This window comes from Scyliorhinus canicula, chromosome 18, assembly GCF_902713615.1.
Source record: "Scyliorhinus canicula chromosome 18, sScyCan1.1, whole genome shotgun sequence".
In the NCBI taxonomy this organism is placed as follows: domain Eukaryota; kingdom Metazoa; phylum Chordata; class Chondrichthyes; order Carcharhiniformes; family Scyliorhinidae; genus Scyliorhinus; species Scyliorhinus canicula.
In genome coordinates, this window is record NC_052163.1 from 59,447,248 (window position 1) to 59,472,345 (window position 25,098).

At 50.6% G+C, this 25,098-nt stretch overlaps 1 protein-coding gene across 4 annotated transcripts in view; it reads right to left on the bottom strand.

Moving 5' to 3' along the window:
• LOC119953216 (protein phosphatase 1 regulatory subunit 7-like) overlaps positions 1-25,098 on the bottom strand; it is a 214,192-nt gene that overhangs the window by 69,606 nt on the left and 119,488 nt on the right. For all 4 annotated transcript variants that reach the window (XM_038777238.1, XM_038777239.1, XM_038777237.1 and 1 more), the window contains 3 exons: positions 7,558-7,681; positions 7,228-7,310; positions 1,657-1,708 (listed from right to left, as the gene is read on the bottom strand). In XM_038777238.1, the coding sequence (XP_038633166.1) occupies positions 1,657-1,708; positions 7,228-7,310; positions 7,558-7,681 (259 nt within the window). The remainder of the gene's footprint in view (positions 1-1,656; positions 1,709-7,227; positions 7,311-7,557; positions 7,682-25,098) is intronic.

Consider the following 25,098-nt stretch of genomic DNA (forward strand, 5'->3'; position numbering starts at 1 on the left):
CAGGTCTGTGGTGTGGGAGGGAGGGCGGGGAGAGTTCTGTGGGGTATTTGTGTTACTTCTTAAATTTATATGTTTTCAGATCAGGGTGCCCTGCCAGGATTGCTAGAGGGGTGAGCTCATGCACAGCCCACCTCACCAGCGTAACATCATGGAACTCATCTTCAGGCACCTTTTTGACAATTTGTCTAAAATTGTAGCGGAAAGTAGCCTGTCGGCCGCACTGCTGGCTTTTCCAGCCTAAGTTGACATATTGTCAACAAAAGAGACAAAATTCCACCCAATAAAATTACCTATTACTAGTGCATAGACCTCTGGCTAGATTTACACCAGGTCTTTTAAAAAACATTTAAAAAATGCATTTAGAGTACCCAATTCATTTTTTCCAATTAAGGGGCTAAATTGCATGGTCAATCCACCGAACCTGCACATCTTTGGGTTGTGGGGGTGAAACCCACGCAGACACGGGGAGAATGTGCACACTCCACATGGACAGTGACCCAGAGCCGGGATCAAACCTGGGACCTCGGCGCTGTGGATTTACACCAGTTCTTACCAAACTGGACTGAATGTCACTGGATCACAAAATTCCACGCCTCAACCTGGTTTAACCTATTTAAATTGTTTAAGATAACCTGGAAGCTGCTGATAAAATGGACCTACGCAGTGATATTTTATTCATTCAAGCAACGTAAGTGAGTATTCATTGTATGTAAGCTTCATTCTATTTGCACAATCTGGGGCTGAAGCAATGAATGCCGAATATTAAATCCTCATTTTGATTCAACCCTGGGTCTGACAGGGGGAAAACCGAGTAAGTCACAACTAAAAAACATAACTTTGCTTTCTTTGGAAGTTACAAACAAACCCACTGCATTAAATACTTTGCCCTTTCCACTCTGCTTTGGACAATATGGTACTTATGGTATTTTAAATCTTTTTGCTTTTCTTTTTACCTCTCCTGACACATGTAAGGGTTAGGCTTCCTCAGATCCCAGCGATCTTGTAGTGCCCTACTGAAGTGGCCAATCTTCAGGCGTTTCCCATGATGGTCACCATTGCTGGGTTATTCAACCTGGACTGGTATCACAGCCATGCCCTAATCAACCTTCATCAAACACCCACCCTTTCCAGCATTTCTTTATCAGAAATGCGAACAGCAGCCAATTCCCTTCCATGCCCATCCCGGGTGAAATTGCAGCTAACAGCAGTGCCCCAAATCAGCTCACTATATCACAGAATGGGAACTGAATGTAGTCCTAGGACAATTTGTCGGGATTGGGACTGAAGCAGGCTGCTGACCCTGGTTAATTAGAGCTGTTTGATTAGCTACTGCAGTCCAAGTTGATGATGGGTTTGGATATGATGTTACTCATGTATAATTTAGCTCATATTGGACTTGAAACATTAACTCTGTTTCTTTCTCCACAGATGCTGCCAGACCTGCTGAGCTTTTCCAGCACCTACTGATCTTTTCCCCCAGTTTTCCAGGAATTAACTTTTATAATTTAGCTCAGTTTTACATATGCTTGTGGAACCACAACTGAGTACACCTCCACTCTCAGAAGAGGGGGAGAAAGCCAGGAAAAAATTCTAACACCAAGTTCAGTTGACTTTAGGTTTTCATCTGAATTGGAAAAGGAACCCCAACATACTCACCCCATCCAAATGTTCCAGCTGAGGCATGAGGTAAGAGATTTCCATGAGGTTCCTGGGGAAAGTCATTACTAACAATAATTAATGAACAGCAATGGATGAACCAAGTGCAACTCTGTACAGATTCTGTGATACACAACGCTAACTTTGGAACCAAGTAAGAACATGATAAATAGGAGCAGGGGTAGGTCATATGGCCTTTTGAGCCTCTTCATTTTTCAATAAGGCCATGATCAAATTTCTATATCAACTCCACTTTTTTGTTCTAAAATCATATCCCTTGATTTCCTTCATACCCAAAAATCATCAAATCTCTGTCTTGACTCAACAACTGAGCATCTACAGCACTCGGAGGAAGAGAATTCCAAAGATTCTTAGCAGTCTAAGTGAAGAAATTTCTCCTCATCTTAATCCTGAGACAATGACTTCAAATTATAGACTTTCCAGCTAGGAGAAAAGCATGCTCCCACCATCCACCCTGTGAAGCCCACTGAGAATTTGGGACAGTTCAATGTGATGGCCTCCTATTCCTCTATCCTCTAGAGGACCATTCTACTCAATGCACTGAATTAAGCTAATCTTCACTGGACTTGCATCTAATATGAAATGAGGATCACCATGAAAGTTCACTGAGAAACCATGGGTGGGGTTGAGTCATACAGGAGTTAGTTCCAGGTGAAGGATGGTACAGTGCCCCATTATGCCCACATTTCCCAACACAGCACAATGGGGAGTTGTCAGCCAGCCGCATTTTACTGCACGGAACACCCCAGCCGGCAGCGGAATTCTCCATTCCCGTAGCTGGGCAATGGGGTCCCATTCTGCCCACCCCACACCATTGGAAAACGTGGGTGAGCTGCAGGTGGATGGAGGAACCCGCCGACGGAGAATTCCACTGTATATATTTCAGATATGTAATCCCTTGTGTTCCTGGGCCATACGCCTCGAAAATCTCACTCTTGATTCCTGATCTAAGCTCCTTTGTCAGAAGTAACCTTAGGGCTCTTATCCCTGAAAACTCCCCATTGTGTTGTGTTGGGAAACGTGGGCATGATGGGGCACTGTACCATCCTTCACCATGGAACTAACTCCTGTATGACTCAATGCCTGATAGGAGGGGAATAAGGGAGAAAATTGGGCAGAAGAGACATAGCACCACTAATTAGTTTTAACACCTTGAAAAAACATTTATTTAACATGAAAAGTCGGATATAACAATCCTTTATGCCCCCCTCCATACAGTATAGAAGAGGCCCTTCAGCCCATCTGCACCGACAAAACAACACTAAATCTACACTAATCCCACTTTCCAGCATGTGGCACATAGTCCTGAATCTTACAACACTTCAAGTGCCCATCTACATACTTTTTAAAGATTGAGAGGTTTCCCAACTCTACTACCCTCCCAGGCAGTGCATTCCAGACTCCTACCACCTCTGGGTGAAAAAGTATTTCCTCAAATACCCTCTAAACCTCCTGTCCCTCACCTTAAAATTATGCCTCCTCATTATTGACCCTTCAACTAAAGGGAACAGCTACTTTCTATTCATCCTGTCCTTACCCCTCATAATCTTATACACCTCAATCAGGCCGACCCCCCCACCCCCCCCCCCCCCCCTCCCCCCACCCGCTTCCAGTTAAATCATATCCTTCCTATAGTGAGACGTCCAGAACTGCACACAGTACTCCAGCTGTGGCCTAACCAAAGATTTGTACAGCTCCAACATAACCTCCTTGCTCTTCTAAGCTATGTCACAACTGATAAAGACATGTCCTGACTGCCTTAACTATCCTATTAAGCTGTCCTGCTGCCTCCTAGTGCCCTGCCATTCACTGATTACTCCTTGTACTCCGTTGAATACTTTTTTTACTTCTTCCAAAGTGCATCACGTCACACTTTTCAGGGTTAAATTCCATCTGCCACTGATCTGCCCATCTGACCAACATGTCTATATCTTCCAACAACCTAAGACTTCCTTCCTCACTGTCAACCACCTGGCCAATCTTGGTGTCATCTGAAAACTTACTTATCACCCCCCCCCCCACATTCGCATCTATATATTTTATATATATCACGCACAATAAGGGCCCTAGCAGTGATCCCTGTGGTACGCCACTGGACAGTGGCCTCCAGTCATACAATAGCCTTCGACCACCATCCTCTGCCTCCTACCACTAAGCCCTAACTCATTTTTCGATGCAACTTGCAAAGTTACCCTGGATCTTTTACTTTCTCCTATGTGGGGCGTTGTCAAAGGCTTTGCTGAAATCCATGGGCTGGATTCTTCCACCTCACCCGCCGCAAGAACGCCTCGGGCGAGAGGCGGACAATGGAGAACTCTATTGACCTCGGGCAGGATTCTCCAGTTGCCGGGCGAACGTGGCCAGAGAATCCCGCCCCATATAAACTATATCAACTGCACTACCCTCATTTCCACATCTAATCACCTCCTCAAAAAATTCAATCAAATTATTTAGGCATGACCTCCCTCTAACAAAGGCATGCTGACTATCCCTAATCAAACTTCCTCCTTCTGATTTTTCTCCAATAGTTGCCCTACCACTGATGTGAGACTCACTGGTCTGTGATTCCCTAGTTTATCTCACCACCCTTCTTGAAAAGTGGAACCTGTGGCCAGAGAGGAATTAAAAATTTGGGTCAGATCCCTTGTAATTTCTTCCCTTCCTTCCACAGCAGCCTGGGTTACAACCTATCCAGGCCTGGGGATTTGTCCACTTTTAAGCCTGCCAAACCTCCAATACATCCTCACTCCCTATGTCAAACTGTTCAAGAACCTCATAGTCCCTTTCCCTGGATTCTGTCGAGCTTCTCAAATTTTTGTTGGACTTGCACTCATCCAGGTGAGTGGACAGTATTCCAACACACTCCTGATTTGTGCCTTGTAATTAGTGGAGAAGTACTGGGGAGCTAAAAGGTGAATTACATGTTGCAGAATATCCAGCCTTTGAACTGCTCTTGTAGCCATTGTACTTTTTTGTCTGTTCTAATTCAGTTTCTGGTCAACAGTAACCCAAAGGATGTTGATAGTGGGGTGATGGTAATGCCATTGCATGTCATGGGGAGATGGTTGGATTTTCTCTTGTTAGAGATGATCATTGCCTGGCACTTGTCTGACATGAATGGAACTTCCCAAGCCTGAATGTTGCCCAGGTCTTGCTGCTCATGGATTGGGACTGCTTCAGTATCTGAGGAGTCACAAATAGTACTGAAAATTGTTCACTGATAGTTGCAATCACCACTTCTGACTTTAAAATGTATGGAAGGTCATTGTTGGAGGAGCTGAAGAATGCTGGGCCAAGGACACTATCCTAAGGAACTACGTGGTGACCTGGAACTGAGGTGATTGACTTCCAGCAACCACACCATCTTTCTTTGTGCTAGCTATGGCTCCAACTAATGGAGAGTCCCCCCCCCCCCCCCCCCCGATTCCCATTGCCTCCAGTTTTACCCGACATTCTTAATGCCAAATTTGTTGAAATGCTACCTGGATGTCAACGTCAGTCACTCTCACCTCACCTCTTGAGTTCTGCTCTTTTGCCCATGTTTGGAATAAGGCTACAATGAGGTCAGGACCCTGACCCTGGCAGGATCCAAACTGAGTAGCAATGAGATAGTGATTGCTAAATAAGTGCCACTTTGTAGCGTTGTGACCACACATTCGATCACTTTCCTGATGATCTTTAGCTGGTCAGGAATTGGTTTGATTGGATTTGTCCTGCTTTTTGTGGACAGTTTATACTTGGGCAATTTTCCACATTGCTGGCAAGGTGCCAGTGGCTATACTGGAACAGATGGCTAAGGCTGGAGCACAAATCTTCAGTACTATTGCTGGAATATCATCAGGGCCCATAGCCTTTACAATATCCAGTACATTCAGGCATTTCTTGATATCAATGTGGAATGAATTGAATTGGCTTAAATGACATCTGTGATATTGGGGATTTCAGGAGGAGGCCAAGATGAAACCTCCGTTCAGCATTTTTGGTTGAAAATGGGTTGCAAATGGTGCAGCCTTGTCTTCTGCACTGATGTGATGGGCCCTCCCATCATTGAGGATGGAGATAGTTGTGGAGCCTCCTCCTCCAGTTAGTTGTTTAATTGTCCACCACCATTCACAACTGGAATTGACAGGACGACAGAGCTTAGATCTGAACCATAGAACTAAGTGATCCCACAGCCAATCTATCATATTGGTGCTGTTTAGCAAGCATGTACTTGCATGTGGTCCTATATTGTAGCTTCACGATATTCATTTTTAGGTATGCTTGATGCTGCTCCAGGCATAGCCTGCTGCATTGAAGCAGGGTTGATCCCCAGGCTTGGTGATATTGGTAGAGTGGGGGATATGCAGGCCAGCAAGTTACAGATTGTGACTCACAATTCTACTGCTGGTGATAGCCCACAGTGCCTCATGGATGCCCAGCTTTGAGTTGCCAGATCTGTTCAAAGCCTAACCCATTTAGCACGATGATAGTGCCACACAACACAATGGAGGGTATCCTTAATGTGAAGATGGGACTTTGACCCTACAGGGACTGCGCGGTGGTCACTCCTCTTGATACTATCATGTAACATGTCTGCGACAGGTAAATTGATGAGGACAAGGTCAAGTGGGCTTATCCTTCTTGTCTGCTCCCGCACCATCTGCTGGGGATCCAGTCTAGTAGCTATGCCCTTCAGGACTCAGCCAGCTCAGTCATTGGTGGTGTTACCCAGCCACTCTTGGCGATGGATATTGAAGTCTCCCACCCAGGGTACGTTCTGCACCCTTGCCCCCTCAGTGCTTCTTCCAAGTGGTGTTCAACATGGAGGAGTGCGGATTCATCAGCTGAGGGGATGGTACGTGGTAATCAGCAGGAGGTTCCTTACCCATGTCTGACCCGATGCTATGAAACTTCATCGGGTCCATAGTTGATGTTCAGGACTGCCAGGCAACTATCTCCTGACTGTATAATGACTGTGCCTCCAGCTCTGCTGGGCCTGCCCTGCCGGTGGGACAGGACATACCCAGGGATGGCAATGATGGTACCTGGGACATTGCCTGTATTTTCTGTGGGTATGACGATGTCAGGCTGTTGCTCGACTGGTCTGTGGGACAGCTCTCCTAACTTTGCCACAAGCCCCCAAATGTTAATCTATATATGCCTTATAGGTTCAATAGGGCTGTGGGAGTGCCATCGTCATTTATGGTGCCAAGGTCATTGACGGGTGATCCATCTGGTTTCATTTCTGTTTGACTTTTCTGTGGTGGTTTGATACAACTAAGTGGCTTTCTAGGCCATTTAAGAGCCAACCACATTGCTGTGGATCTAGAGATACCTTCCCTAAAGAACGGCAGAGAATCAGATGGGCTTTTACAACAACAGCTGACATGGTCACCATTACTGAGAGCAGCATTTATATTTTCAGGTTTATTAATTATTCCACCACTGCCATGGGATTTGAACCCAAGTCCCCAGAGAATTAGCCTGGGCCTCTGGATTGCTTGTCCAATGACACCACCACCTCCCCATAAATATTTTGGTCTTATAGATATGTAGTACAGTTCTCACATGGATTGTTCTTCCGCTGATGTATCAGTTGCGTTGCCAGCTAAATTCAGTTCCACTAGGTGGAAGCACTGCGCCAGAGATTTCTTGGAAGGAAAGAACATTGGCATAATTAGCTCTTCAACTCGGTCATTCACAGAGCAACTGCGGTTCTTCAAGTCAAACATACAGTTGCATTAAATAAGCATTCCAAATCACTTAATAAAACAAGTAATACACGCATAATTATACATTACAATTTTGTTCTCAATTGGTGAAAAATACAAACAAATCAATAAAAAGTGATAATTATCATCCAGGATGATCATTCTGTATTCAAATTATTTTGCTGACCAGTCCATCTCTGAAATCAATGTAATTGTTGACGACATTGAGGACTTCGAGGTTCGGGAATTGTTCGGAGAAGCTGCAAACAGACTTCAGCTGGTTATCAGCAAGATTCAACTCCTGCAAGGAACTGAGAAACATCAACTGTGAGCGCAATAAAAATAGTACCTGTAGCTTGAGACTGAGAAATCACAGGAAGGATAATGTGCCTCCACATCATCAAAATAACAGCTTTCAACACGTTTCAGAAGTGGGTTTTGAATATTAATCTTTTAATACATTTTCAATAAAAAAAATACTATTTTCAAAAGTGGAACGGGAAGTTGGACAAGAGCATATAATAATATTCCCCCGTGGAAAAGGAAAACAATACCAAGAGGATTTGCAAGTTACGATTATATTGCTCGTCACCAAACACAGTCATGTCTCCTCAGTAATTTATGTATGATCCATACTCTAAAATAGTATATTAAAATGGCATAGTTGATTAGCAAACTGTCCTCAAACGGTAAAAAGCAAAGGCAAATTTAGATAAGGGAGAGAAAAGGCCGTCGTGTCACGACTAGAAAATCCCAGTCAAGCCTCCCTAACTAATGTTATGACAGCATGCCTCATAGGAACGATCGACCTTCCCGTGCTCCAAAATGGCCAGGTTGGGTACAGATAGCCAGCGTGCCGGGTGGCACCAGCATTTCCAGACCCCATCTGTCTCTGTTCCTGACCTTGGGGGCCCAAAAATGTTTTCCCCACCCTGTGTGTCCTCTGCTCTAAAGAATACCTGATCCCAGTAAACCAGGATAGACCCAATTTCAAGATAAGGATTGAGCAAGCTCCCTGTATGACAGATCCTGGAGTAAGAACTTGAGTTCACTGAGGACCTCAGAACATCTCAAAGTGCTTTACAACCAATACTTCTGAAATGAAGTTCTAATGTAACATAGGGAAAAGCAACTATCAAATTCTACACAACAAGATTCCCACAATCAGCAACAATCAGATAATTTGTAGTATTGTTTGATGTAGGAATGTTGTCCCTAACATGAGCAATAGTATCGAAAAATTTCAATAAAAATTATTTAAAAAAAAAAACATGAGCAATAGTGCTTCAGGATCTTTGGCATCCTTGAGCAGTGACAGAGGCCTTTGATTACAAAATCTGATCTGAAACACACATCTCTAATACTGCTGCACTCTCTGTACTACACCTTGTACTACACCAACCATGTGTGCAATGGCACACCCATGTTAAAAAAAGTCCCTCACTGGGCATCAACCTAGACGAAACCAACACACCCTCACACACAGACAAACCCTGTGGTGATAGACGAGAGGTGACGGATAGGACTGTGAGATCTGGAAGTCCCGATCTTCGAACCAGCATGTAGGTGGTGGAGTTTTATTCAGTCGGCTCCCTCTTGGAATAGGAACAGGAGAGCATTTCAGCAGCCTCCTTCACAACTGAGCATCCCTCTTCAGGATCCATTCTGCTCACCTCACAGGGCTAGAAAAGGGGCCCTAAAATTAGTCTGTTCCATCCCTAATCTGGCTGGAGAACTGCATCCAGCAGGCTCATCTACCTAATCAAAGTTAAACTCAATTTCTGAAGGCATTTTTTAGCTTTTAAAGGATGATTACCTCGTTCATATGGGGAGGGAAGGTGGCCAGAATTAAAAAGGTGCTACTACAGAGAGGAAGGCAGGCAGGGGGTTTGGATCTTCCGAACCTGATTTATTATTTCTTGGCGGTAAATGTGGAGAAGGTACGGAGGTGGGTCAGAGGGGTTGACTCCCAATGGATCAGAATAGAGGAGAGTTTGGGTAAGGGGTCGGGATTGAAGGCACTAGCGACAGCGTCGCTCCCGACGGCCCCGGGGAGATACTCAGGGAGTCCGGCAGTAATAGCTTAGTTGAGAATTTGGAGGCAGTTTCGACGGCACTTCGGATTGCAGGCAGGGTCATGGGAAATGCCCATTCAGGGGAACCATAGATTTGAGCCAGGGAAATGGGATGGAAATTTTCGGAGATGGGAGGAGAAAGGAATTAGAACACTAAAAGATTTATTTCTTGAGGGTCGTTTTGCAGGATTGAAGGAGCTGGGAGCGAAGTATGTGCTGGAGCAGGGGGAAATATTTAGATACATGCAGGTTCGAGACTTTGCCAGAAAGGAGATACAGAGGTGCCCAGTAGAGCTGGCTTCCACATTGTTGGAGGAGGTGCTGACGACAGGGGGACTGGAGAAGGGGGTAGTATCAGTGGTTTACGGGGCTATTTTGGAGGAGGAGAAGGTGGCACAAGAAGGGATCAAGGCAAAGTGGGAGGAAGAGTTGGGAGAGGGAATGGAGGAGGGGTTCTGGTGTGAGGTGCTCCGGAGGGTGAAAACCTCCACCTTGTGTACGAGGTTGGGGCTGATACAGCTAAAGGTGGTGTATAGAGCCCACCTTACAAGGGCGAGGATGAGCCAGCTCTTTGAGGGGGTAGAAGATGTATGGAGGCCCGGCAAACCACCTTCATATGTTTTGGTCCTGTCAAAAGCTGGAGGTTCACAGGAAGGAGGTGTTTAGGGTAACCTCTAAAGTGGTGCACGTGAAACTGGACCCGGGCCCTCGGGAGGCTAAATTCAGGGTGTCGGATCAGCTGGGGTTGGAAAGGGGCATGGAGGCAGATGTAGCCTTCACCTCGTTGATCGCCTGTAGGCGGATCCTGTTAGGGTGGATATCAACCTCTCTTGTTGCTTGAAAAGGTCAAATTTGAACTGAGGGCAAGGATGGAGGGGTTCTACAATTCATGGGCGTTATTCATTATGCACTTTCGGGATTTGGATCATGGACTTCCGGTTGCGGCTATGCGGAGCTAAGCCGCACGTTCGGCAGCTACCGCCAGGAACGAACCTTTGGGCTCTTTTTAGGGCCCCCAACGGCACTTTTTTGACGGCTCCTGACGTGGGAAGGTGATAACAACATTCCCCCAGCGGTATATGGCCTGGACCAGGAGTGGGGCGAGTAAAATAGCGGTGGCAGCGCCAAAGCAAAAGCGGGGGAAGAAGCACAAGATGGCGGCCGGCGGAGACCTGGAGGCATGGAGGCAGTGGGTGCAGGAGCAGCAGGAGACTCTCCGGCGCTGCTTTCGGGAGCTCAAAGCGGAGCTGCTAGAGCCGTTGAAGGCTTCCATCGACAAGCTGATGGAGACTCAGACTGCCCAGGGGGTGGCAATTCGGGAGATCCGACAACAGGCCTCTGAAAGAGAGGATGAGGCCTCAGCCCTCGTGGCAAAGGTGGAGATGAAATGAAATGAAATGAAATGAAAATCGCTTATTGTCACGAGTAGGCTTCAATGAAGTTACTGTGAAAAGCTGTGCGATGCATGAGGCGCTCCATAAAAAGTGGCAGGAACGGTTCGAGGAGCTGGAGAACCAGTCGAGGCGAAAACATTTGCGGATCTTGGGCCTCCCGGAGGGGCTGGAGGGGTCAGACTTGGGGGCCTACGTGGTCGTCATGCTGAACTCGCTGATGGGAGCTGGGTCCTTCCAGGGGCCCCTGGAGCTGGAGGGGGCCCACAGAATTCTGGCAAGAAGGCCCAAGCCGAATGAGCTGCCACGGGCGGTGCTGGTGTGGTTTCATCGGTTCGCTGACCGGGAGTGTGTGCTCAGGTGTGCCAAGAAGGAGTGGAGCAGCAGGTGGGAGAACGCGGTGGTACGGATCTACCAGGACTGGAGTGCGGAGGTGGCTACAACCGGACGAAGGCGGTGCTACATCGAAAAGGAGCAAAGTTCAGCATGCTGCAGCCGGCACATTTGTGGGTCACCTACAGGGACCGGCACTTCTACTTTGAGTTCCCGGAGGAGGCGTGGGCCTTTGTGCAGGCCGAGAAGTTGGACTCAAACTGAGGGTTGGGTGCGGGGGGCTCTGTGTAACTGTGTTATCTTTTGATGGGGGGGGTTTTCTGTTTAATGTTGGTTCTATGTTGTTTTCAGGGTGAGTGGGGAACTGTCTTTTTGCTTGGGCTTAGTGGATGGGCTCGAGGAGGGGGGCAGACTGGCTGTGTGGGGAGCTGATGGTGGGAAGGGGGGCTGGGGCCCCGCGGGGGGATGGGGCCGACAATGGGTGTTGCTTTAGAGGTGGCGGGGCCGGTCAGGAGGAAAGCGCGGGCTTTTTCCCGTGCTGAGGGCTGAGGGGGGCAGAGTCGGAGCTGGTAGCGCGGGCTTTTTTCCCGCGCGAAAGCGGGAGGGGAGGAGGTGAGCCTGCTCGTGGGCACTGGGGAGGAGGGGCAATCCCACGTTGGGAGGGGTCGGAGGAGTGGCAGGAGTTGCCTAGGTCAGCAGGAGTCAGCTGGCTTACGGGAGTACTATGGAGGGAGTAACGTGGCTAGGGGGGCCCTAGCTGTGTGTGGGGGAGGGGGGGGGGGGGTACCGGGTTGCTGCTGGAATGGCCAGAGAGGAGCTGGAGTATGCAGAGCAGGTCGAGTCGAGGGTTTACCGCCGTGGGAAACGGGCCGAGTGGGAGGCGCGGGCCTGTTGTGGGCAGAGGAAGGATTATGGCTAGTCGGCGGGGGAGGGGGGCAGGGAGCCCCCTGATCCGGCTGATAACCTGGAATGTGAGGGGACTGAATGGGCCGGTCAAACGAGCCCGCGTGTTCGCGCACCTGAAGGGGCTGAAGGCGGACGTGGCCATGCTCCAGGAGACACATCTGAAGGTGGCAGACCAGGTTAGATTGAGGAAAGGATGGGTAGGCCAAGTGTTTCATTCAGGGCTGGTTGCAAAACATCGAGGGGTGGCGATCCTGGTGGGAAAGAGGGTGTCGTTTGAGGCGTTGAATGTAGTGGCGGACAGCAGCGGGAGATATGTGATGGTGAGCGGCAAGCTGCAGGGGGAGCGGGTGGTGTTGGTCAACGTGGACGTCCTGAACTGGGACGAAGCGGGTTTTATGCGGCGCATATTTGGCCGCATTCCAGATCTGGAGACCGCGTGCCTGATAATGGGGGGGGGGGGGGTGATTTTAATACAGTGTTGGACCCGCCACTGGATCGATCCAGGTCCAGGACGGGTAGGAGGCCAGCGGCGGCCAAGGTGTTGATGGGATTCATGGATCAGATGGGAGGGGTGGATCATTGGAGGTTTGCGAGGCCAAGGGCCATGGAGTTTTCATACTTCTCCCACGTGCACAAGGCCTATTCCCGGATCGACTTTTTCATTGAGTAGGGTGCTGATTCTGAGGGTGGAGGACGCCGAATATTCGGCGATAGCCATTTCAGATCATGCCCCGCATTGGGTGGACCTCGAGCTGGGGGAGGAGAGAGACCAGCGCCCGCTCTGGCACTTGGAGGTGGGACTGTTGGCACATGAGGAGGTGAGCGGGCGGGTTCGAGGAGGTATCATGAGGTACCTGGAGGCTAATGATAATGGGGAGGTCCGAGTGGGGTCGGTCTGGGAGGCACTGAAGGCGGTGGTCAGAGGGGAGTTGATCTCCATTCGAACCCATAGGGAGAGGAGGGAGCGGAGAGAGAGGGAGAGGTTGGTGGGGGAGCTGGTGAGGGTGGACAGGAGATACGCGGAGGCTCCGGAGGAGGGATTGCTGAGGGAGCGGTGTAGTCTTCAGGCCAAGTTTGACCTGCTGACCACTAGAAAGGCGGAGGCTCAGTGGAGGAAGGCACAGGGAGCGGTGTATAAATATGGGGAGAAGGCGAGTAGGATACGGCTAGGGAGATTGGTGGAGTTAAGGATAGGGGAGGAAATGTGGTGCGAAGGGGGGTAGATATCAATGGGGTCTTCAGGGACTTCTATGAGGAACTGTATCGGTCTGAACCCCGGGGGGGGGGGGGGGGGAGGATTGGGGGCGCCGATTGTGCTCGAGGAGCTGGTCAAAGGGATTGGGAGCATGCAGTCGGGGAAGGCGCCGGGGCCAGATGGGTTCCCGGTCGAATTTTATAAGAAGTATGCAGACCTGTTGGGTCCCCTGTTGGTTAGGACCTTCAACGAGGCATGGGAGGGGAGGGCTCTGCCCCCAACTATGTCTCGGGCGATGATTTCCCTGATCCTTAAGCGGGACAAGGACCCCTGCAGTGTGAGTCATACAGGCCGATCTCACTGTTAAATGTAGATGCCAAACTGATGGCGAGGATCTTGGCCACGAGGATAGAGGACTGTGTGCCACGGGTAATTCATGAGGATCAGACGGGGTTCGTGAAGGGGCGACAGTTGAACACCAACATACGGAGGCTCTTGAATGTTATAATGATGCCGGCAGTAGTGGGGGAAGCGGAGATAGTGGTGGCGCTGGACGCAGAGAAGGCCTTTGATAGGGTTGAGTGGGAGTACTTGTGGGAGGTGCTGGAAAGGTTTGGGTTTGGGGAGTGGTTTGTCAGATGGGTGAGGCTATTATATGAGGCCACGATGACGAGCGTGACCACGAATAGGAGGAGATCGGAGTATTCTCGGTTATATCGAGGGACGAGGCAGGGGTGTCCCCTGTCCCCCCCTGCTCTTTGCGTTAGCAATTGAACCACTGGTCATGGCGTTGAGGGAGTCGAGGAACTGGAGGGGACTGGCGCGAGGGGGGAGGAGCACCGTGTGTCGCTCTATGCCGATGATTTATTGTTGTATGTGGCGGACCCGGTGGGGGGAATGCCGGAGGTGATGAAGATCCTTAGGGAATTTGGGGAGTTTTCAGGATACAAGCTCAACCTGGGGAAGAGCGAGCTGTTTGTCGTGCATCCGGGGGACCAGGAGGAGGGGATTGGTAGGCTCCCGCTAAAAAGGGCGGAGAGGAGTTTTAGGTACTTGGGAGTCCAGGTGGCCAGGAGCTGGGTGGCCCTACACAAACTCAACCGTACTCAACCTGGAGCAAATGGAGGAGGAGTTTAAAAGATGGGACATGTTGCCGCTGTCGCTGGCAGGCAGGGTGCAGTCCGTCAAGATAATGGTGCTCCCGAGGTTTTTGTTCCTGTTCCAGTGCCTTCCCATCCTCATCCCGAAGGCATTTTTCAGGAGGGTCAACATGAGCATTACGGGTTTGTGTGGGCGCATGGGACCCCGAGGGTGAGAAGGGTGTTCTTGGAGCAGGGCAGGGATGGGGAGGCTGGCGCTGCCCAACCTCTGTGGGTACTATTGGGCTGTTAACGCAGTGATGGTGCGTAAGTGGGTGATGGACGGGGAGGGGGAAGCATGGAAGAGGATGGAGATGGCGTCCTGTGTGGGCACGAGCCTGGAGGCGCTGGTGACGGCGCCGCTGCCGCTCCCTCCTACGAGGTATACCACGAGCCCGGTGGTGGCGGTTACCCTCAAAATTTGGGGGCAGTGGAGGCGACACAGGGGGGAGGTGGGGTCTCGATGAGGTCCCCGATACGGGGGAACCATCGGTTTGTCCCGGGGAATATTGACGGTGGGTTCCTGGGTTGGCACAGGGCGTTAGGAGGTTGGGGGGCCTGTTTTTAGATGGGAGGTTTGCTACCCTGGGTGAGCTATAGGGGAAGTTCGGGCTCCCCCCGGGGAACATCTTCAGATACATGCAGGTAAGGGCGTTTGCCAGGCGGCAGGTAACGGGGTTCCCGCTGTTGCCCCTGCGTGGGGTCCAGGACAGGGTGCTCTCGGGGGTGTGGGTTGGAGAGGGGAAGATTTTGGAAATATACCAAGTGATGCAGGAGATGGACGAGGCCTCGGTGGAGGAGCTAAAGGGTAAATGGGAAGAGGAGCTGGGTGAGGAGATTGAGGAGGGGACGTGGGCGGATGCTCTGGGATGGGTGAACTCCTCCTCTTCTTGTGCGAGGCTCAGCCTCATACAGTTTAAGGTGCTGCATAGGGCTCATATGACCGGGACGAGGATGAGTCGGTTCTTTGGGGGCAAGGACAGGTGCAATAGGTGCTCAGGGAGCCCAGCGAATCCTGCCCATATGTTCTGGGCATGCCCAATGCTGAGGGAATTTTGGAAGGGGGTAGCGAGCACGGTGTCTAGGGTGGTAGGATCCAGGGTCAAGCCAGGCTGGGGACTCGCAATTTTTGGGGTTGCGGTGGAGCCAGGAGTGCAGGAGGCGAAAGAGGCCGGTGTACTGGCCTTTGCGTCCCTAGTAGCCCGGCGGAGGATTCTTCTTCAGTGGAAGGATGCGAGGCCCCCAAGCGTGGAGGCCTGGTTCAATGATATGGCAGGGTTTATCAAATTGGAGAGGATGAAATTTGCCCTAAGGGGATCAGTTCAGGGTTTTTTCAGGCGGTGGCATCCTTTTCTGGATTTCCTAGCGGAACGATAGGGAAAGACGCCAGCAGCAGCAGCAGCCCGGGGCGGGGGGGGGGGGGGGGTTTGTTCGCTTTGGTTTTTCTCAGTTGTTAATATATAATTTGTTGTTATTAATATTTTGTAAAAATTTGAATAAAAATTAGTTTTAAAAAAGAGATTTGGATCACATCGAACACAGTGCGGGGGGAAGCTGGGTGGAGGGGGACGGTATGCGTTAATGGTGACTATGGGAGATTCCCGATTCCATTTTGTCATTTCATAGAATTTATAGTGCAGAAGGAGGCCATTTGGCCCATCGAGTCTGCACTGGCTCTTGGAAAGAGCACCCGACCCAAGGTTAACATCTCCACCTTATCCCCATAACCCAGTAACCCCACCCAACACTAAGGGCAATTTTGGACACAGGGCAATTTTGGACACTAAGGGCAATTTATCATGGCCACTCCACCTAACCTGCACATCTTTGGACTGTGGGTGGAAACCGGAGCACCCGGAGGAAACCCACGCACACATGGGGAGGATGTGCAGACTCCACACAGACAGTGACCCAAGCCGGAATCAAACCTGGGACCCTGGAGCTGTGAAGCAATTGTGCTATCCACAAAGCTACCGTGCTGCCCAAATTTGAAGTATCGCCCGGACAGGGAACCTGTTTATGTTGACACGTGAGCTAATGTCTGGGGTTTGGTGGGGAGGATGGGATCGTTGTTATTGATATGGAGATTGACATTACATTCGTTACTGATTATTGTTTATTGTTGGGTGTAAATTTGGGAGAAAATGTGAAAAAGGAGAATAAAAAATATTTTTTTAGGTTGCTTCTGGTGGCGGCTGAAGGAGTAAGTCGCACATTTGGTGGCTCCCACTCTGGTCAGACTTTTAGACCTTCCCCCGTTTTTCTACGGATGTTAGTGGCAATTGTTTACTGAATTCCCACTTTGGTGCATGGAGAGAAGAACTAGAAGTGTTCATAAGGGCAGAAACAAAAAGATAGAGAAGGCTTAGGCTGTAGCTGCAACAGAAGACAGCATGGTGGAGGTTCGGAGCTCTGTCTTGTCGACCCAGCAGTCTATGGAGCAGTTGATGCAAGTCATTCAGGAAGGCTTTGCTACGCAGAAACGGACTGCTTGGACCCAATAAAAGAGTCGATTGAGCGTTTGGAGCATAGATTGGACGCCCAGGATCGGGCGATTCAGAAGGTGGAGAAGGCGTTGGCTGAGCAGGAGGAACATCAGACTGGTGGAGCTGGAGGTGGAGATCCTGAGGGACCAGCAGAACAAGCTCCTGGAGAAGGTGAAGGACCTAGAAAATAGGTCCTGCCAGCAGAACCTAAGAATCATCGGGCTCCCAGAGGGGTCCAAAGGAACTAATGCTGGGGCATACATCGCAGACACGTTAGTGAAGCTGCTGGGGAATTGGGCATTCTCCCGGCCCTTGGAGGTGGATAGGGCTCACAGAGCACTCACGAATGGGAGACGCCCCTGAGGGCAATGGTGGTGAGATTCCACAGGTTCTCAGATAAGGGGCGAAATTCCGAGACTATTCTACCCGCCTCAAACACCACTCACTTATTGATCAGGATCGCGACCCCTCTAGTCTTTGAATCTAGTCCTGAGTGAAAGACCTGACTGACCCAGCCTTTCTTCAGTCTAATCTGGTCCGTAACTTTAAGGTGCGTCTCCTGCAACATTACAACATTTGCCTTCAATCCCCTAAGGTGCACGAACACACGTGCCCTTTTGACCTTCCTATTAAACCCTCGAACATTCCAGGTGATCAGTAGTGATTCTAGGGGCAGTAGTGATTCTGACCCCGGCGCTGGAGAGGTTCACGCCCTCCAGCCTCACTTCCTGGCGCACACTGGGGATGGCGGCAACCCGCGCATGCGCAGTCGCGACACCCACCCGCGCAGTCGCGACACCCAACCCGCGCATGCGCGGTGGCCTTACTGAACGCTCCAGCCCCAACGCAACATGGCGCAGGGGTTCTGGGGCCGGACGCGCAACAAAGTAGGCCCGGGGGGGTGGGTGGGTGAGGGGAGGGCGGCCCGCCGATTGGTGGGCCCTGATTGCGGGCCAGACCCCATCGGAGGCCCCCCCCCAGGGACGGAGCCCCCCACAGACCGCCCTTCAACCCTTTGCGCAGAGTTCCCGCCGGCAGCGACTAGGTGTGGAAGGTGCCAGCGGGACTGCTTTTTCCGCGCAGCTGCTCGGCCCAACCGGGCCAGAGAATCGGCAGCCTGGCCTCGTACAGCGGCCTGCGACCAGCGCCGCGCCAAACGCGCCGGCGTAAATTGCGCCGATTCTCCGCAGCTCGGAGAATCGCACGCCATTGTCGGGGCAGCGTGGCGCGGTTGCAGCAATTCTCCGGCCCGGCGCGGAGCTGGGAGAATTGCACCCAGAGCTTTTAAGGGAATGGCGGAGGTTACAGGCGGTGTTTAGCTTGCTGACCACAGGGAGGGCGGTGAAGCAGCTGAGAAAGGCGAGGGAGGCGATCTATGAACATGGAGAGAAGGCCAGCAGAATGCTTGCACAGCAGCTTCGGAAGAGGGAGGCAGCTAGGGAGATAGGGGAAGTAAAGGACGGAGATGGGAACCTGGTTGTTGATTCAGTAGGAGTGAATAAGGCGTTTAGTGATTTCTACAGCAGGCTGTACAGGTCGGAACCCCCTCTGGGGCCGGAGGGGATGAGGCACTTCTTGGAGAGGCTGAATTTCCCAAAGGTGGACGGGGAGCGGGTAGGAGGGTTGGGGGCCCCAATCGGGTTGGAGGAGATAGTGGAGGGCTTGAAGGCCATGCAGGCGGGTAAGGCCCCAGGTTCGGACGGGTACCCAGTGGAGTTTTATAAAACGTTCCCGGGGATATTGGGGCCGGTGTTGTTGAAGGTGTTCAATGAGGCAAGGGAAAGAGGGGTGTTGCCCCCGACGAAGTCACAGGCAACAATTTTGCTGATTCTTAAGCGGGACAAGAATCCGGAGCTGTGTGAGTCCTACAGGCTGATCTCCCTGTTGAATGTAGATGCCAAGTTGCTAGCCAAAATCTTGTCCTCCAGGATCGAGGATTGTGTTCTGGACGTTATTGGGGAGGACCAGACGGGGTTTGTTATGGCCAGACAGTTGGTGGCTAATGAAAGAAGGCTGTTAAATGTGATCATAATGCCCCCGGAAGGTAGGGAGGTGGAGGTAGTGATCGCAATGGATGCAGAAAAGGCTTTTGATTGGGTAGAATGGGACTCTCTGTGGGAGATACTGGGATGGTTTGGATTTGGCTGGGCTTTATTGACTGGGTCAGATTGCTGTATCAGTCTCCTGTGGCAAGTGTAAGGACGAATAGGACAACATCGGACGATTTGAGACTGCACCGGGGGGACGAGGCAGGGATGCCCCCTCTCCCCACTGTTGTTTGCACCGGATATAGAGCCATTGGCAATTGCTCTGAGAGCCTTGTGGGCTGGAAAGGACTGGCCTGGGGGTGGTGGGGGGGGGGGGGGGGGGGGGTGCACAGGGTTTCGCTCGATGGGGGTGACCTGTTTCTGTACGTTTCGGACCCAATAGAGCGGATGGAACAAATCATGAGGACTCTAGGGGAATTTGGCCAGTTTTCGGGTAATAAGCTTAATATGGTGAAGAGTGAGATGTTCCGTGTCCGGGCGAGGGGAAAGGAGGTGATTGGGCGAGCTGCCGTTTAGGTTAGTAAAGGGAAGCTTTAGGTACCTTGGCATCCAAGTGACGCGGGAATGGGACCAGCTGCATCAATTGAAGCTGGCCCAGCTGTGGACTAAATGAAGGACGATTTTCGGAGATGGGACGCGCTTCCGTTGTCTCTGGCTGGGAGGGTGCAAACGGTGAAGATGACGGTCCTCCTGAGATTCCTATTTGTATTTCAGTGTCTCCCCATTTTTATTCCGTGGTAATTTTTTAAGCAGGTCAACAGAATGATCACGGGCTTCGTCTGGGTGGGCAAGACCCCACGAGTAAGGAAGGTAATGCTTGAGCGGAGTTGGGGAGAGGGCGAGCTGGCGCTGCCAAATTTTAGCAACTATTACTGGGCGGCTAATATAGCCATGATCAGGAAGTGGGTGGTGGGGGAGGGGTCTGCATGGATGTGTATGGAGGCGGTTTCATGTAAGGGCACCAGTTTGGGGGTATTGGTAACTGCGCCTCTGCCGTTCCCGCCGGCACAGTACCCCACCAGTCCAGTGGTGGTGGCGGCCCTGAGAGTTTGGGGCCAGTGGAGGCGGCATGTGGGAACAGTGGGAGCATCGGTCTGGGCGCCAATCTGTGATAATCACTGGTTTGCCCCGGGGAGTATGGGCGGGGGTTCCAGTTATGGCGGAGAGCGGGGATTGAGAGGATGGGGGATATGTCCATAGAGGGGAGCTTTCCAAGTATGAGGGTGTTGAGGAAAAGTTTGGGTTGGCGAGCGGAAATGAATTCAGTATCTGCAGGTGCGGGACTTCCTTCGTAAACAGGTGTCAACCTTCCCGCTCCTACCGCTAAGGGGGATTCAGGACAGGGTAGTTTCCAGAGGGTGGGTAAGAGAAGGGAGCGTCTCGGACATTTATAAGGAGCTTATGGGTTCGGAGGAGACGCAGACCGAGGAGCTGAAGCGCAAGTGGGAGGAGGAGTTGGGAGGTGAGATAGAGGATGGTCTATGGGCAGACGCATTGAGTAGAGTCAACACGTCTGCAACATGTGCCAGGCTCGCCTGATACAATTAAACATTGTTCACCGGACTCACATGACAGTGGCCCGGATGAGCAGATTCTTTGGGGTAGAGGACAGTTGCACAAAATGTGCGAGAGGACTGGCGAACCATGTCCACGTGTTTTGGACATGTCCAAAGCTTAAGGGATTTTGGCAGGGGTTTGCGGGCGTCATGTCCACTGTGTTAAAAACAAGGGTGGCGCTGAGTCCAGAGCTGGCGATTTTCGGGGGGTGTCAGAAGACCCGGGAATCCAGCAGGAGAAAGAGGCAGACGTTCTGGCCTTTGTTTCGCTGGTAGCCCGGAGACGGATACTATTGGCATGGACGGACTCAAAGCCCCCGAAGTCGGAGACCTGGATGTTGGACATGGCTAGCTTTCTCTGTTTGGAGAAAATCAAGTTTGCCTTGAGAGAGTCACTGTTAGGGTTCACCCTGAGGTGGCAACCATTCGTCGACTTCTTTGCGGGAAATTAATCGTCAGCAGATCAGCAGACGGGGAGGGGGGGGGGGGGGGTTTAAATTAGAGTAGGGGGTCAATAAGGGTGGGACCTGTACGAGAGGTAAATGGCCTTTGCACTATGTTTATGGTTTCATGAATATTGTTTATTTTGTTGTTAATATACCAAAAATACCCCAATAAAATGTTTATTTTGTTGTTACTATACCAGATATACCTCAATAAAACGTTTATTAAAAAAATATATATATTTTTTTTAAAAGTGCAAGCTTCTTAGTGGATAAAAGCAAAATGCTGGAAAATCTCAGTAGGTCTGGCAGCTCTTTGACAAAGAGTCATTGGACTCGAAACGTTAGCTCTTTTCTCTCCCTACAGATGCTGCCAGACCTACTGAGATTTTCCAGCATTTTCTCTTTGGTTTAAGCTTCCTAGTGGAGTGAACATCGTCTACAATATAGACGGAAAACTTTTTAACCTTAACCAGTTGAAGTCCAAGTAGCAAAGTCACTGATATCGTTCATGAAACTTCAGTATGCAGATGATACTGCCATCTCCACTCTATCAGAAGCCATTCTTGACACCCTCACGGAAGCATACCGAAGAATCGGTCTCAGCCTCAACCTCAAGAAGACCAAAGTCAAAGGACTGATCCCATCTCCCAGAAAAACCTGCCAAGTTTGTGGCCGAAGATGGGGCTCTAGGATTGGGATCATTACCACGCAAGGACCCACAGAACCCATGACCAGTAACATGGAATTTCTTAGGTGGACAATCATAACCAAACCATCCCAGAGCAAGGTCCTATTTCTTCCTCCATCAAGATCAACCGAGAAACCTCACCAAACGTTGAACATTTCCCCTACCTGGGGAGCCACTTCTCATCTGAAGCTGACATTGATACGGAAATCCAACATCATATACAATTTGCGAGCGCCTCCATCAGATGCTCAAGAACGAGAATCTTTGACGACTACAACATCCGTGCTGACACCAAAATCCTCTTGTACAAGGCAGTCGTCCTCCCAACTCTTCTATACGGCTTAGAAACTTAGACTACATAAATACACCACTCCAAGGTCCCGGAGAAGTACCATTAACACTGTCTGAGACAGATTCTCCACATCAACTGGGAGGACACCGTACTAATATCAGCATCCTTGAAGGAGCCAAGAGCACCAGTATCCAGACGATGATCATCCGCTAAGCTGGCCATGTGCTTAGGATATCAGAGTTCCGACTGCCAAAGAAAATATACTTCGCCCAGCTCAAGGAAGACTCCTGAACAAAATGAGGACAAAGGTAGCGCTTCAATAACACCCTGAAGGCTCACCTCAAGAAATGCAACTCAGACGTCAATCCCTGGCAAATCCTTGATCAGAAGAGACCTTTTGAGAGGAACCTCCTGATTGAAGGGACACAATTCTTTGAGGATACCCAACAACAAGAGGAGGCCTGGAAAATGAACCTGAGAAAGGAATACCAGCAATCTAGAGTCAAAGGACTGATCCCATCTCCCGGAAACACATCCCAAGCTTGTGGTCGAAGATGGGGCTCTAAGGTTGGGCTCATTACCACGGAAAGACCCACAGAACCCATGACCAGTAACATGGAATTTCTTAGGTGGACAATCATACTCATTTACGAGATATCATCCAAGGAGGAGAAGAAGGCAACATTACTTTGCCGTGGTTGCACTGAATACTTGCACTCCATCCGGAGCTGGCAAAAACCTAATTGAATAAAAAGTGTTTTGTTTTGTTAGCACTTGCACAGTGACTTATTTTCCTCATTATTTCACACCACGTCAATTTATTTTAAACTTAAATCCAGATTTCTATTCCCAGAGTACTGATCACAAACCTATAAATAAAGTATATTGGGTATCTGAAGAAAATAAAGGTGCCTGATTCTAGTTTGATCAGGATTTAAAACAGAAAGCCATGAGAAGAAAGCACTCTGCAACAGAATGAACAACTACTGGGCCGGGATTCTCCCCTACCTGGCGGGGCAGGGGTTCTGGCGTGTTGGAGTGGCGTGAACCACTCCGGCATCAGGCCTTCCCAAAGGTACGGAAGTCTCCGCACCTTTAGGGGCCAAGCCCTCACATTGAGGGGATAGGCCCGCGCCGGAGTGGTTCCCACTCCGCCGGCTGGCGTGAACTGCCTGTGGCACCATGCCAGCTGGGGCCGAAAGGACTTCGCCGGCCGGCATAAGTCCGCGCATGCGCCGGAGTGTTAGCAGCTGCTGATGTCATACCGGCGCATGCGCAGGGGAGGGGGTCTCTTCAGCCTCCGTCATGGTGAAGACCACGGCGAAGGTGGAAGAAAAAGAGTGCCCCCACAGCACAGGCCTGCCCACCGTTCGGTGGGCGCCGATCGCGGGCCAGGCCACCGTGGGGACACCACCCAGGGTCAGGTCACCCCGCGCCCCCACCCAGGACCCCGGCGCCCACCCGCACCGCCAATCCCGCCGGTATGGTAGGTGGTTTAATCCACGCCGGCGGGAGAGGCCTGTCAGCGGCGAGACTTCAACCCATTGCGGGCCAGAGAATCGCCGCGGGGGGCCCGCCGAATCTCGGGGGGGTGGAGAATTTGGGACACAGCGGAGGCGGGATTGACGCCGGCCCCGGGCAATTCTCCGACCCGGCGGGGGGTCGGAGAATCCCGCCCCTGAGCTTCAGCACACAAAAAGAAAACAAGAATTCCAAGAGGTTGTGAAGGTACCATTTAACATATTTCCTAATTCTCATGCTGCAGGAAGAGATTGTTGTAAGGTGGCTGGTTTCACAGCTGCATGAGGTAATGCGCCGCAGAATCTCAGTTCACATTCACAGGCCCCCAGGTACACCAAGCTTGCAACCTCGACAGTGTTAAATGCAAAGCTGCTTTGCCAAAAAGGCAGGAGGGGTGGGGAAGGGGTTGGCGTGCTGAATATCAGAAGGGCAATGTCACTGCCTGATAACATTTGCACTTATAGCAGCTAGATCAAGAGCAGAGGTCATAGAATTATAGAATTTAGTGCAGAAGGAGGCCATTCGGCCCATCGAGTCTGCACCGGCTCCTGGAAAGAGCACCCTACCGAAGGTTAACACCTCCACCCAATCCCCATAACCCAGTAACCCCACCCAACACTAAGGGCAATTTTGGACACTAAGGGCAATTTATCATGTCCAATCCACCTAACCTGCACATCTTTGGACTGTGGGAGGAAACCGGAGCACCCGGAGGAGACCCACGCACACACGGGGAGGATGTGCAGACTCCACACAGACAGTGACCCAAGCCGGAATTGAACCTGGGACCCTGGAGCTGTGAAGCGATTGTGCTATCCACAATGCTACCGTGCTGCCCGTACGGGCAGACTAGGTTTCTCAGCAGATAAATGATAAATCAGGTGAAGGAGAGGGGAGAACCAGAAAGGAAAAACAAAAAGGTCAGAAACAACAAGTTATATTTATGTGGCACCTTTAATATTGTGAAACATCCCACCGCACTACATTGGGAGGACAAATATTAACCCAACGTCAAAGAAAGAAGAGAAATTAGGACAGGTAACCAAATGTTTTGGGAAGGTTGGAGAGGTTTAAGGAGAAAATTCTAGAGATTAGGGCTTTGACGGCTGACGGCATGCCTACAAACAATGGAGCAAAATAAATTAGGGTCTTTTTCACATTTTCTCCCAAATTTACACCCACCAACAATAAACAATAATCAGCAACAAATGTCAATCCCCATGTCAATAACAATGATCCCATCCTCCCACCAACCCCCAAACATTAGCCTGCATGTTTATATAAACAAATGACAAAAAGGAATCAGGGATTACCCATAGTCACCTTAATACACACTGCCCCCCTCCCCCAACCCTCCCACCCACCCCCCAACTAATGTTCGATGTTATCCAGTTCTTGAAAGTGCATAATGAATAATGCCCATGAATTGTAGAACCCCGCGTCCTTCCCCTCAGTTCAAACTTAACCTTCTCAAGAGCCAAGAATTCCAACAGGTCCCCCCACCACGCCAGGGCACAGGGTGGAGAGGCTGCTCTCCATCCCAACAGGATCCACCTTCGGGTGAACAACGAGGCGAAGGCTACAACATCTGCCTCCGCACCCGTTTCCAACCCTGGCTGGTCCGACACCCCGAATATGGCAACCCGGGGACA